We start from the raw sequence: 13,081 nt of genomic DNA on the forward strand, positions 1-13,081 counted from the left end.
ACATGAGTGTAAGAGGGACACCTCTTGGTAAGAAGAAGGATTTGGGCAGGAGAGGTAGAGATGAGAGAGGGGAATTGGGAATAAAGTTATTTCAGTATATGCATATATATAAAACTCTCAAAGAATAAAAGAGTAGGGGGAAAGGGATTAGAAGCTAGAAAAGGACCTTGAACAGTTTGCTGGCAGAGGAACAGGGCTTTGCTATGGTAACTTTTCCCACAGTATTGATCTTTTTAATGGACATGTATTAAGAATAGAATTAAATACAAGGAGATCCAATTGTGTAATATTATTAGGTGAATTTGAGTGTTAAATTAGTCATTAAGTTTTCTTTCCTGTGTTTTATAGGGCTTTTGCCTTTGCAGTCATCCTCATTTTATGGGAGCAGAGCTGGATGCAAGGACTACTCTTCTGGTGGCACTAACCTAGACAGGTATGAATTAGTTGTAGAATTATGAGTGTAGAAGTTGAAGGGCCCTCCTCCTTCATAATCTTGAGTGATGAAACTGGCTATTCTTTATACTGTTAGCTAGTGCCCTAGTTTAAACACAGCAGAGTCAATTCCAATCATAACGTCATGATACTTTAGTTAGGAAGCATTCTAGAGCTATTTTAATTTCATCTGTTCTGAAATGTGTCTAACAGTAAATAAACTGAGATTTGCAAATACCAATGTTATTCATGTTTACTGGCATTATTGGAGTCTTTCAAACACTGCATTTCCCATCCTCTCAAGTATGGGCATATTAAAGACTCAGGGCATTTTTACATTGCCTTTGTTTCCTATGCAGATACTAGACTAACTTGCAAAAATTAACAGATTTTTTTTCTTTTAAAAACTAAAGCCTCATACAAGTATCTTTCATTGGAAAAGTTTTTCAGACATTTAACTTCTAGCCAGGTATGAGTTCATGTTTGTAACCCCAGGAGGCAAGTAGGAAGTAGAATTAACACAAATTCAAAGCTGATACGGTCTATAAAGTGAGTTATAGGCCGGGCGGTGGTGGCGCACGCCTTTAATCCCAGCACTCGGGAGGCAGAGGCAGGCGGATCTATGTGAGTTCGAGACCAGTCTGGTCTACAAGAGCTAGTTCCAGGACAGGCTCCAAAACCACAGAGAAACCCTGTCTCGAAAAACAAAACAAAAAAATAAATAAAGTGAGTTATAGGTCAGCTATGGGTACATAGCAATACTTTCTAAAAGTATGGTTGTGGGAGTTGGAGAAATTGCTCAATGGTTAAGAATATGGACTGCTCCTGCAGAACGCTGAATTTCAATCTCAGCACCCACATGGTGGTCCACAGCCATCTATAACTCCAGTTTCAGAAAATCTTAACACCTCCTTCTGACATTCATGAGTACCAAGTATGCACGTGTTGCACATAAGTGTGTTTGTGTAGGCTTCCCAGAACATTAGACACTGTATGAAGCTGGTTTCTAGAAAAGCCATATTTAAGCCAAGGCAAACATTCTTATAAACCTTCCAGGGGTTAGAATGATTGATGTATTTTTCCTGGGGTTTGTTGAGTAGAGAGCAAGGATACAGACCAGTGTTACCTGCTTTCATTTGACTTGATTTGGAAGATTTACAAGGGCTGGTGAGAGGGCTTGGTGGTTAAAGGCATTTTCTCCCAAGCCCTATATTTTCAGTTTGATCCCTAGCACCCACCTGGTAGAAAGAAAACAAACTTCTGCAGATTGTCCTTTGACCCACCCCCCCAAATGAGTGCCTGTATACACACATGTACATACATTCACACACACAAATGTTTTTTAAAAGTGAGTTAAGAACCTGTAATATAAAATCTTCTGCAAAAGTTCAGGACCAGAGGGAGAAATAGTATAACACTTGGCAATAAGGCACCATCATAGGATATAGCAGTGAGGAAACATTAAGTGTAAATGCAACTAAGAAACTTAGTTTGGGAATACGCTATGTCAGTATAGAACTTTGGGGAGAAAAGAAGGATAGATTCAAGGATATTGTCAATGAAATAGTGGATGAAAATGCTGAAACTCCTCAAATTGAAAAGCTTCAACAAATGCCAAACAGCAAGTAATATTTTAAAGACCCATATGGGAGCCAGGTGTTGTGGCAAATACCTTTAATCCCAGTACTTTGGAGGCAGAGACAGGTGCAGCTACAAGTTCAAGGCCATCCTCGTCTAAAAAGCAAGTTCCAAGGCAGCAATATAGAAACCCTATCCCGAAAAACAACAAAACAGAAAGATCCACATGGGTAAAATAGCAGTTTGAAGCTATGAGAAAGAAAATAAATATGATATAAAATAAAGTAGATTGACATTTGCAACAAGAGAAGCAGAGTTAGTTAACAGAATAAAGCATAAAAGATGCTGTACACGAGTAAATTATAATCTAGGAATATATACAAAGAATGTTATTTTTATCCAGGATGATGGCACACATCTGCAACCTGAGCATCCAATATGGTGGGCCTATTTCAGTGAGTTCTAGACCAGTCTGGTCTACATAGAAGTTTTAGACTAGTCAGGGATCCATAGTGAGTCCCTGTCTCAAAACAAAGGAAAGAAAAGGGAAAAAAAAAAACAAAAACATAAGAATATAAAAGACCGGGGGCTGGAGAGATGGCTCAGGGGTTAAGAGCATTGCCTGCTCTTCCAAAGGTCCTGAGTTCGATTCTCAGCAACCACATGGTGGCTCACAACCATCTGTAATGAGGTCTGGTGCCCTCTTCTGGCCTGCAGACAGAATTTGTATACTAAATAAATAAATAAATATTTTTTTAAAAATAAGAATATAAAAGACCATTTCAGAGAATTATACAGTGTAGAAATATGTTCAGCTTCAAGTATAATTAGGGATGCAAGTTAAAATAGCATTGAAGTCATATTCTACCAGAATAATAAAAGTTAATACTTGTGATGATAAATAATAGAAATGTGAGGAGATGGAAATTCATTCAGTGAAGTGACACTTGCTTTAATCTTTTTGGAAAACAATAATATATAGAAAAATTAAAAATGCCCCTTCTATTTCCACCTCCAAACAAACATTTAATACCTTTCTTCAAAGAAATTAAGAAATTTTCTATGTGATTTGAAGTGGTGAAGAGTATACTAACTTTGTCCATAACTAGGTAAACTGATGTGACATCCATAAAGTGTATGAAAATGAAATAAAAAGTGAAACTGTATAGCCTTTTTCAAGCCATAACCTTGGATTGTGTAGTCCGTAGGTGAAATATGTAAACTTCTGAAGCTATCTGTTTTGTTTTTGTTTCTCTATTAACAGTTAAACTTGAGGTTTTCTTTTAAGTGACCATTATTATTATACTAATATTTCCCTTAAGTCTGAGACTGTCTTTCCCTTTGACATTGATTTCTCTGAATCTACTACAGAAAAAAGGTGGTAGTAGTAAAAATTTTTATTTCATTTTTTTGTTTTTAGGAGTAATGTTTCAAGCCAGACTCCTTCTGCCAAAAGAAGCTTGGGGTTTCTTCCCCAGCCAGCTCCTCTATCTGTTAAAAAACTGAGGTGTAACCAGGATTACACAGGCTGGAACAAACCTAGAGTGCCCCTTTCCTCTCATCAACAGCAGCTGCAAGGGTTGGTAAACTTGCTTTCTTACAGAGTGATTCAACTGAGTTATTCTCCATTTGTTGTGGATATTAATATAATGTTATATAAAATAAATAGATATGTTATATGTAATGCATAATATATAAATATTATATATAATGTTATTATAAAATATTTAGAAATTGGGTCACTTATTAAAGATTTGTCATAGCTATAAACAGTAAGTCCATTATCTGGTCTCCAAACAGTTTTCAGACCTTGACAGTGTTTCTACTGTGGGATGATCTTTCTGTACACTGAATATGTATTCCTCTCATTGGTTGATAATAAAAGCTGTTTGACCAATAACCAGGCATGATAAGGTTAGGCAGAACAATCAGACTGAGAACTCAGATGAGGGAGATGCCAACCAGCCGCCAGATGAACAAGATGTATTAAAGCACTGGTAAAGCCATGAGACACAGGACAAAACATAGATTAATAGAAGTGGGTTAATTTAAAAGTAAAAACTAGTTAGTAATAAGCTTGAGAAATAGGCCAAACAGTTTGTAATTAATATTAAGATTCTGTGTGATTATTTGGGACTCTGTGGTCAGGATACAAAGATCTGCCTCTGTTTACATGTTTCTATCTGTCTGTCCATCTGTCTCTGTAACATCATGTTAAAGGAGAAATGAGTATTCTCTAACTCCATTTATTTTGGCCAATATTCAGATACTTTCAACATTTTTTTATATATTCTCTCAACACAAAAATGAAATCATAGTGGTGGTGATAATAGTAGGTGCTCAGAATTAAACCCAGGTACTTTCTAGAAGCTGACTGGTGCTCTTGACTACTGAGCCAGCACTTCTCAAGGCTTCTTTTTGTTTTGAGATAGGATTTTGTATAGTTAGATGACCTTGAACTCCTGATCCTCCTGTTTCCAGTTTTCAAATGCTAGGATTATAGGTGTGTACCATAACATTTGATTATTCCTGTAATGTTTAATGGATTTCTTTTAGGATGAAGTCTTGGCAGAATTGTTAACACTGAGGCTAGGAACTGGGTTCAGGTCTTCTGGAAAAGCAACCAGCTCTTCCCCCCGCCCCTCAGCCTCCCTTGGTTTTTCAAGACAGTGTTTCTCTGTGTTGCCCTGGCTATCCTTCCTGGAACTCACTCTGTAGCCCAGGCTAGCATCAAACTCAGAGATCCACCTGTCTCTGCCTCCTAGGTCCTAGGATTAAAGGCATCGCCACCACTGCCAGGCAGACAGCAGTTTACCTGTCTTATTTTGAGGCCATCTTACCTTTCACTCCATTGATCTTTTTCTCCTTTTCATATCGTCTCCTCTTAAGTCCTTTACTTTTCTGGTCTGTGCCACTCTGTTGACAATCTCACGAGTTGCCCATTTTGACACTCTAGGTTCCTCTGGTGTTTTTTTCATTCCTGCATAATGGATGTACCTATCTCTAGAAATAAATCTTCTTTTCAGAACTCTTTCAGAAATTACAGAATTTTAGGTTGAATTACTCAGGTCCCAAGACTCCTCTAAAGGATGGAGCACATCTAAAAAGAATCTTTGGAAGACTAGAGGGTAATATAGGCTACCTGATTCTATTGTTTGTCACGAATCCTCCAAAACAGGCACACACACACACACACACACACAAACGCACGCAGAGAGAAGAAGTGCAAAGAAATACGGCTGTGCTTCAGCTCTGCTGGGAGACAAATGTTTAATACATTTCCAAGTGTACAGACAAACCCATTTCCTTCAACGCTTCTGTTTTCCATTGTCTGAACTGTGGATGCTTGTAGCTGGGACAGTAGGCTTATATGAAAACTAAATATGTGTAAGGGGTGACAAAACATCAGAAAAAGAAAAAGTCACTTCCAGAAAGTCTTAAGTACCAGGATAAGGCTTCTGCCAAAGTGAAAGGAAAGCAAGACTTGCTTGCTCCTCTTCCTCCTCTCCCACTGTCACCACCACTGTGATGGTCCATTGAAGAGATTTCACCTTAAATTAACAAAAGAGAGGACAAAATCCTCTCCACAAACAAAATTGGAATATAAGAAAGACGACTACTTCCCTGCAGAACAGCAGTATGAAAAACAGGAAATATTAACTAAAATGTTTTAGGTGATAAAGATTCTCTCAAAAGCAGCCATGAACTTAACTGAACTAGAGGTTTATTATCAATAAACTTGAGCTATAATTAAACATTCTCAAACAAGGCTTTGGAAATAGTACAAAAGTACCATGAGTCAAGATTTTAAATTATAGTAAAAATCAAAGACCCTATCTCATTCATAAATAAACTACTGATATGTGTGTAGGCCAACCAGTAGACTAGAAGAGAAAATCCTAATTGTTGTAATGAAGATGCACTTTTTAAAGAAATTATAATAGCCAATTTTGAAAAAGATCAGTATTAAATGTGTACAAGAATAATTCTAATAGAATCAGAGAAACCTGTTGTAAAAATTTTTAAGTCTGGGCTAAAGAGATGGCTCCACCATTATGCACTTGCTGCTCTTGCAGAGAACCCGAATTCAATTTCCAGGACCCTCATTTAGCCACTTTACAACTTTCTGTTACTCCAGCTTTAGGGAATCTAATGGCCTCAAAGGGGTACCTGTGTTTGAGTACACATACCCAAACACAGACACATGTGTATAATTAAAAATAAAATTTGAAATCTTTAATCTCTTCAGACACCAGATGTTATGGGTAAATTTTTCTATTAACTTTCATGTAGGGAAAGGCTTTATAAGTTTGGTTCAAAATCAAGATTCAATATAAGAGTGATAAATTTGTATAATGCTAAATTTTGCATAGGTAAGCACAAAAAAATGGTCAGTGAAATATTGGAAGTAAGTTTTTACTGCATATAAATAAAGGGATGGTATTTTTATTATACAAAGAAGATAAATTGAAAGAAGTGGAGGGTAATAACAAAATAATGCGAAATGATTCCTTTTTAGTTTGTCTTGTAAAGTTATAATTGTTCTTAAAGCGGTTTCTCCAGGTCAGCAACAGCTGATCCTTGTTAGAAATGCGTGTTTCCCTGCACCCCCGTTTTCCATACCTACTGAAAGAGAAACAGGGTCCAGTAGTATGTAGTTTAACAAACCATCCAGGTGGTTTTGAAACCTTTATGCATGCTGAACATTAAATACTTTTTTCCTCTCCAGATTCTCCAACTTGGGAAATACATGCTATATGAATGCTATCTTACAATCTCTGTTTTCACTCCAGTCATTTGCAAATGATTTGCTTAAACAAAGTATTCCATGGAAGAAAATTCCACTCAATGCACTTATCAGGTAATGCTGATATATTTACTGAATAACCTCAGTGGTTTTTAAATAATAGGATTTGGGGCAGTTACATTATTATGTGTTGTTAGTAATTAGTCGTTAAAATATTCCACCGAATGTTTTTTAAAATTTGCTAACCTGTCTCTTTTATTTATCAGACGCTTTGCAAACCTGCTTATTAAAAAAGATATTTCTAATTCAGAGACCAAAAAAGAACTACTCAAAAAGGTTAAAAATGCTATTTCAGCTACTGCAGAAAGATTCTCTGGCTATGTGCAAAATGTAAGTGCTAATTAGTTTTAAATACAGAAAATTGAAATTAGCTTTTCACCTAATTTTTATTTTAAAATGTTACCTGTGTAATGTCACGTTGGATGGTAAAACCTAAGGAGTTGTCATAACTTTTAATATGATTCCTGTGCGTTTTATCCTGTTTGGATTTTGTTTTGTTTTGTTTTTGAACCTGTCTCATGTAACCCAGGCCAGGTTGAAGCATGATATATGTATATATGTATTTATAGCCAAGAGTGACTTTGAAACTCTGGTCCTGCTGCCTCTACCTCCCAGATGCTGGGATTACAAGTGTTATCACTGTGTTTGGTTTATGTAGTATTATGGCTTGAACCAAAAGCTTTACATATTCTAGGCAAGCACTCTACCAACTGACCTACATCCTCAGCCTCCCTCCTTTTTTGAACCAGGTTCATGCTGTGTAGTTCAGGCTGGTCTAGGACTCTCCTCCTTCGCAAGAGGAGAAATTATAGGCTTATTCCACTGTGTCTAGCTTTAGCATACTTAATTTATAGATGCAGGTTGCCAGTGAAAAATAACTGGAATTTTTTATTTATTGTTTTTTCAAAACAGGGTTTCTCTGTACCCTTATAGCCTCTCCTGGAACTAGCTTTTGTACACCAGGCTGGCCTCGAACTCACAGAGATTTGCCTATCTCTGCCTCCCGAGTGCTGGGATTAAATGCATGCGCTACTACCTCCCAGTCAAAAAAAAAAAAGAAAAGAAAAAGAAATATGTATATATCTTTTTTAAACAAAGAGTTGTTTGTTTATTTATGATAATACAATTGAATAGTTAAAATTTTCAATTCTAAAGACTGGAAGCTGGCTTAGCAGTTAAGGGTACACTTACTGCTCTTAAAGGGGACCCAAATTTTGTTCTCAGGACCCATATCAGATACTCAACAACTGCCTATAATTCTAACTCCAGGGCAGCCAACACCTCAGGCTATTAGTGCTTGCAGTGCATTCATAACACACATAACCCCTGCCACATACACACACTAAATCTTATATACATACTAAATCTTAAATGTTACAGTTTTCCATGGTTTGTTAAGGTTTCTTATTAGTCAGGTTGGTTTGGGTGTTTGTTGTTGTTTTGTTTGTTTTTTATTGTTTTCTTGTTACTGTTTGGTTTGTCAGCGAGAGTTGGTGCTGGGTTTTGAACCCTAGGACCCAGACATGCTAGGCAATTAATTGTTCTTCCACTGAGCTAAATCTCTAAACTTGTACTTTTTCAAAAGCTATAAATACTCAAAATCTTATCAGAATAAGACTGACCCTGTTCAGTCTTATTATCTTTTGACTTTTAGGTGCTTTAGTTTTATAAATAGTTTGATAAGCTATGATGAGAAATGATTTGCTCTGATGACAGATATTATCATCTTTTTAGGATGCTCATGAATTTTTAAGCCAGTGCTTAGATCAGCTGAAGGAGGATATGGAAAAACTGAATAAAACTTGGAAGACAGAACCTATCCTGGGAGAAGAAAATTCACCAGATGCTTCAGCTACTAAAGTGTTCACTTGCCCTGTTATTGCAAACTTGGAGTTTGAGGTTCAGCACTCCATTATCTGTAAAGCGTATGTAACCTCTAAGCAAACTTTTAACCCTTCTTAGTCCTGTGTGGCAAGTGGCTAAAACTTTCCTTGTCTCATATCAAGACTTATTTTTTTTTTTTTTGATTCCTTTCTTTCCCACAGGGAAAATACAAATCCACAAATTCTATCAAAACTTTTTTTTTCTTTCAGTCTTTCAGTTCTTTTGGGTTCGGGTTTTTGAAACAGAATCTTACTATGTAATGTAGCTCAAGCTGTCCTAGAACTTGGCATTTTCATTTCGCAGCCTACCATTGCTGATGGACAGGACAGACATGATTTACCACACCTGCCGTTCTTTTCTTTTTGCTTCATTTTATTCATTATTGACTGAAACAGTCAGAGGACAGGTTTTTAGGCTTTTCTTTTTGTTGTTGTTTTTTAAAATATTTATTTATTTGTTTGTTTATTATGTATACAATATTCTGTCTGTGTGTATGTCTGCAGGCCAGAAGAGGGTATCGACCTCATTACAGATGGTTATGAGTCACCATGTGGTTGCTGGGAATTGAACTCAGGACCTTTGGAAGAGCAGGCAATGCTCTTAACCATTGAGCCATCTCTCCAGCCCTTGTTTTTGTTTTTTGAGACAGGATTTCTCTATATAACAACCCAGGCTGTCCTGGAATTGTTTTGTGGACCACGCTGCCTGAAGCTCACGGAGATCTCACCACACCAGGCTTGATTATTAGACTTTTTTTTTTTCAGCAGACTTTTTTACCACTGACCCATCTTCCTTGATCACTATTTTTATAACAATGCTTAACGAGGTAATAGCCAAAGATAATTGAAATAGTTCTTGATACACTTTTTGTTGTTTGTCTTATGAGGCAGTGTCATACCATATAGGTCAGGGTAACCTTAACTAACAGATCTGCCTACCTCTATTTGCAAATCCTGAGATTAAAGTATTACGTTATCACAACCAACTGTGATATACTTTTGTTCTAACTCAATAGTTCATGGTTGATTTGTGGGTTGCTTTTTGTTTGATTTTCTGAGGCAGTCTCTCTCTTTGTTGTCCTGGCTGTCCTAATTTGTTATGTAGACCATGCTGGCCTCAGATTCGCAGATATCCTTCTACCTCTGCCTCCTAAGTGCTGGAATTAAAGTGTGCACCACCACACCTGGCTGATTATTTTTCCCCCAAGGCAGGATGTTACTATGTTGCCTCAAACTTGTGGTCCTCCTGGCTCAACCTTTAAGTGCTTGAGTTACTGGTGTTAGCTACAGTACTTGACTGGAAACAGTTTTTTGTTTGTTTGGTTACTGTTTGTTTGAGGTTTACTTTTTTTATGTATATGTGTGTTTTCCCTGCATGTATGTATACGCAGAGTTCAGAAAAGGGTATCACATCCCCTAGAACTAGACTTGTGGATGGATGGTTGTAAGCTACCTTATGGGTGTTAGGAACAAAATCTGAGTTCTGTGTAAGAACTGAGCTCATTCTTCAGTTGTTAGAAACAAATTTTTAAAGCTAATTTTTGGTCAATGCTTTTCATTTGTCTTTTTCAGCACTTTTAATTTTATTCAAAGTTGAGCCACAGTAGCTTTCTTCCACAGTTAAAGACCAGGGCTATAAGAATGTATTTTACTAAGTTCCTCTCACAGGCAGAATTCTAAGGTAATCTTTGCCTTTGTATGATTCCATATTCTTTGAGTGTGTAAAGTCCATGATGATTCTGAGCTGTCACTCCTCACTAGATAAAGTGATAAGACTTTATCTAGCTGCAAAAATTTTGTTTATATGGTCAAGACTACTACTCTTACCCTTGAATTATTATTATTACTTTTTGTAAGAGATAATTTTCATGGGCCAGAGCAGATCACACTAGCTGTTTAAATCTGGATCTAGAGGTAGAAACAGGACATTTTAGTAGAAGTCAGATAGGTATGTTTCTGTATGGAAGAAAATTATTAAGATTGTAGTGTGGAAACCAGAAAAAGGTTTAGAGGTTAAGAGCACTGGCTGCTCTCTTCTCGAGGTCCTGAGTTCATTTTCCAGCAACCACATGGTAGCTTACAACCATCTATAATGAGATCTGATGCCCTCTTCTGGCATGCAGGCATACATGCAAGCAGAACACTGTATATAATTTATAAGTCTTTTTTTTAAAAAGATTGTATTATGCTATTCATGTATATTGGACCTTAAGCTCTATAGGGGAAGAAGGTATCAAGTATAGTTTTCTTTATGTATGGATTTTTATTTGTATGTATGTAAATATGTGCATATTTATAGGTATGTATTTTTATAGTCCCAATTTTACACTAATCTCATCTCATCCTTACAGGTGTGGAGAGATTATTCCCAAAAGAGAACAGTTTAATGATCTCTCGATTGACCTTCCTCGGAGGAAAAAACCTCTCCCTCCTCGTTCAATTCAAGATTCTCTTGATCTTTTCTTTAGGGTAATGTCTTTGATATATTCATATAACTCAGTTTTATATTTATAAATAGTTTTCTTTAAGGCAGAGTTTGACTAAATTATTTGCAGAGAAAACTAGTGAAAGTATTTATAAATAATGATAAACTTGGTTAAAGCTGCTAAAGAAGAAAACTGGCTTTCTAAATAGATTGAATGTTTAGCTAAATGCTGCTTGTTTTAAGGAACCTTAAAGGCTGTTTCTTATTGGGCACTGATGGCGCATGCCTTTAATCCCAGCATTTGGGAGGCAGAGTCAGGAGGATTTTTGTGAGTTCGAGACCAGCCTGGTCTACAGAGCAAGTTCCAGGACAGACTCCAAAACTGCAGAGAAACCCTATCTCAAAACACACACACACACACACACAAAAGCTGTTTCTTACTTGTAAACAAATATGAATGCAAAGCATTTGAAATGATCTTTTGTCAAATTTGGCAACATGAATTAAATTTGGAGATACAATGAGTTGTTATGAGAGCTGAGGAATGAAAATATACTCTTTTCTTAGGTTGTGTGTCCTAGTAGGAACAAGAAGGGAGAATCAGGTGTGTGTGTCTGGGGGAGAGATTCAGAAAGTTTCTGGGGGCATAGTCAGACTTATTGTGTGACCTTAGAACTGGTGGGAATTTGCTAAGATTCTTCTTCATCTGTATTGTTGGTCCTTTTTTGTTGTAGCAAATTGACAGGGTTTTCTTCCTATAGCTTAATAAAAATTCTGTTCTTTAAATGATGACTGTTGGGTTTCCTCAGCAGATGGCTACTCTGTCTTTCTGTTGTTGTTTACTCATTCTCTACTATTCTTGTCATTATTGTACACTGAAGATTTTCTTGTGTATCTTTATCCCCCCTTTTAAGGATTTCTTGTTTCAGTTTTCTCTAGGTAATGATATCCACCCCAAACTTTGGTCCTTTTAGAGCAGTTGTTCTTAGTGGGCTGTCACCAGAAGATTGAGTTCCATTGTAAGAAAGGGGTAGAGTTACACCTAACAGACCAGGAACTCCGCCTAACCTGAAGGTGATCTTATCTCTGCTATAGCCCACTGTTAAAATCTGGATATACTCTTGGCAGCCGTTCTTGTGTATCCATGGGGAAAAATTAAGATCTGCTTCATTAGAGTCTAGTTAATATCATAAATTGAGATGTTTCCTTGGTAAACAAGGAATTAGGAATTCTGAAAATAGGAGACATGATATCATAAATAAGCATTTTAAAGATTAGGTTTTAATTTGGTATTCTTTGGCTCCACGCACAGCATTTAAAACTGGTTCAGAGTTGTCATTCCCCTGAACTAGTGAGACTAAAGATTGTTTGCATTTAGTGGGTTAATGCCAATTCAACTTCATCCTTATTTTTCTCTCTTATCTTTTTATAGGCAGAAGAGCTTGAGTATTCTTGTGAAAAGTGTGGTGGAAAGTGTGCTCTTGTCCGACACAAATTTAACAGGCTTCCCAGGTAAATTTGTTGCCTTTTTAGAAAGTGTATATCTCTAATTCACTGGGAATATAGTTTGGGAATATACAGTGTTTACCTACTATGTCCAGAGCCCTAGATTTGATCCCTAAACTCAATAAACAAGCAGACAAACTTAACACTATGAATTCGTAAGGACCTTGAAAGCTTGCGTATACAAGGAAGATGGACTAGAGAGACAGCTCAGTAGTTTGGAGCGTTAGCTACTTACTCTTGCAGAGGACCTGATTCATTTCCCAACACCCATTTGGTGGCTTACAATCATCTATAACTTCAGTTTCAAGGAACTCAATGCCTAGATATACATGCAGGCAAAACACCCATACCCATAAAAAAATAAAATATTAAGAAATAAAAAGAGAATTTCGAATACTGTAGGGAAAGTAGTCTTTGAGTCTCTGGAAAATGACAAAAAGAGGATGCAGT

At 36.7% G+C, this 13,081-nt stretch overlaps 1 protein-coding gene across 4 annotated transcripts in view; it reads left to right on the forward strand.

Annotated features, from left to right (window-relative positions):
• Usp37 (ubiquitin specific peptidase 37) overlaps nucleotides 1-13,081 on the forward strand; it is a 69,746-nt gene that overhangs the window by 25,331 nt on the left and 31,334 nt on the right. For all 4 annotated transcript variants that reach the window (XM_057758894.1, XM_057758906.1, XM_057758915.1 and 1 more), the window contains 7 exons: nucleotides 349-433; nucleotides 3,431-3,589; nucleotides 6,740-6,871; nucleotides 7,024-7,147; nucleotides 8,552-8,742; nucleotides 11,052-11,169; nucleotides 12,558-12,637. In XM_057758894.1, the coding sequence (XP_057614877.1) occupies nucleotides 349-433; nucleotides 3,431-3,589; nucleotides 6,740-6,871; nucleotides 7,024-7,147; nucleotides 8,552-8,742; nucleotides 11,052-11,169; nucleotides 12,558-12,637 (889 nt within the window). The remainder of the gene's footprint in view (nucleotides 1-348; nucleotides 434-3,430; nucleotides 3,590-6,739; nucleotides 6,872-7,023; nucleotides 7,148-8,551; nucleotides 8,743-11,051; nucleotides 11,170-12,557; nucleotides 12,638-13,081) is intronic.

Source organism: Chionomys nivalis, chromosome 2, assembly GCF_950005125.1.
Source record: "Chionomys nivalis chromosome 2, mChiNiv1.1, whole genome shotgun sequence".
In the NCBI taxonomy this organism is placed as follows: Eukaryota; Metazoa; Chordata; class Mammalia; order Rodentia; family Cricetidae; genus Chionomys; species Chionomys nivalis.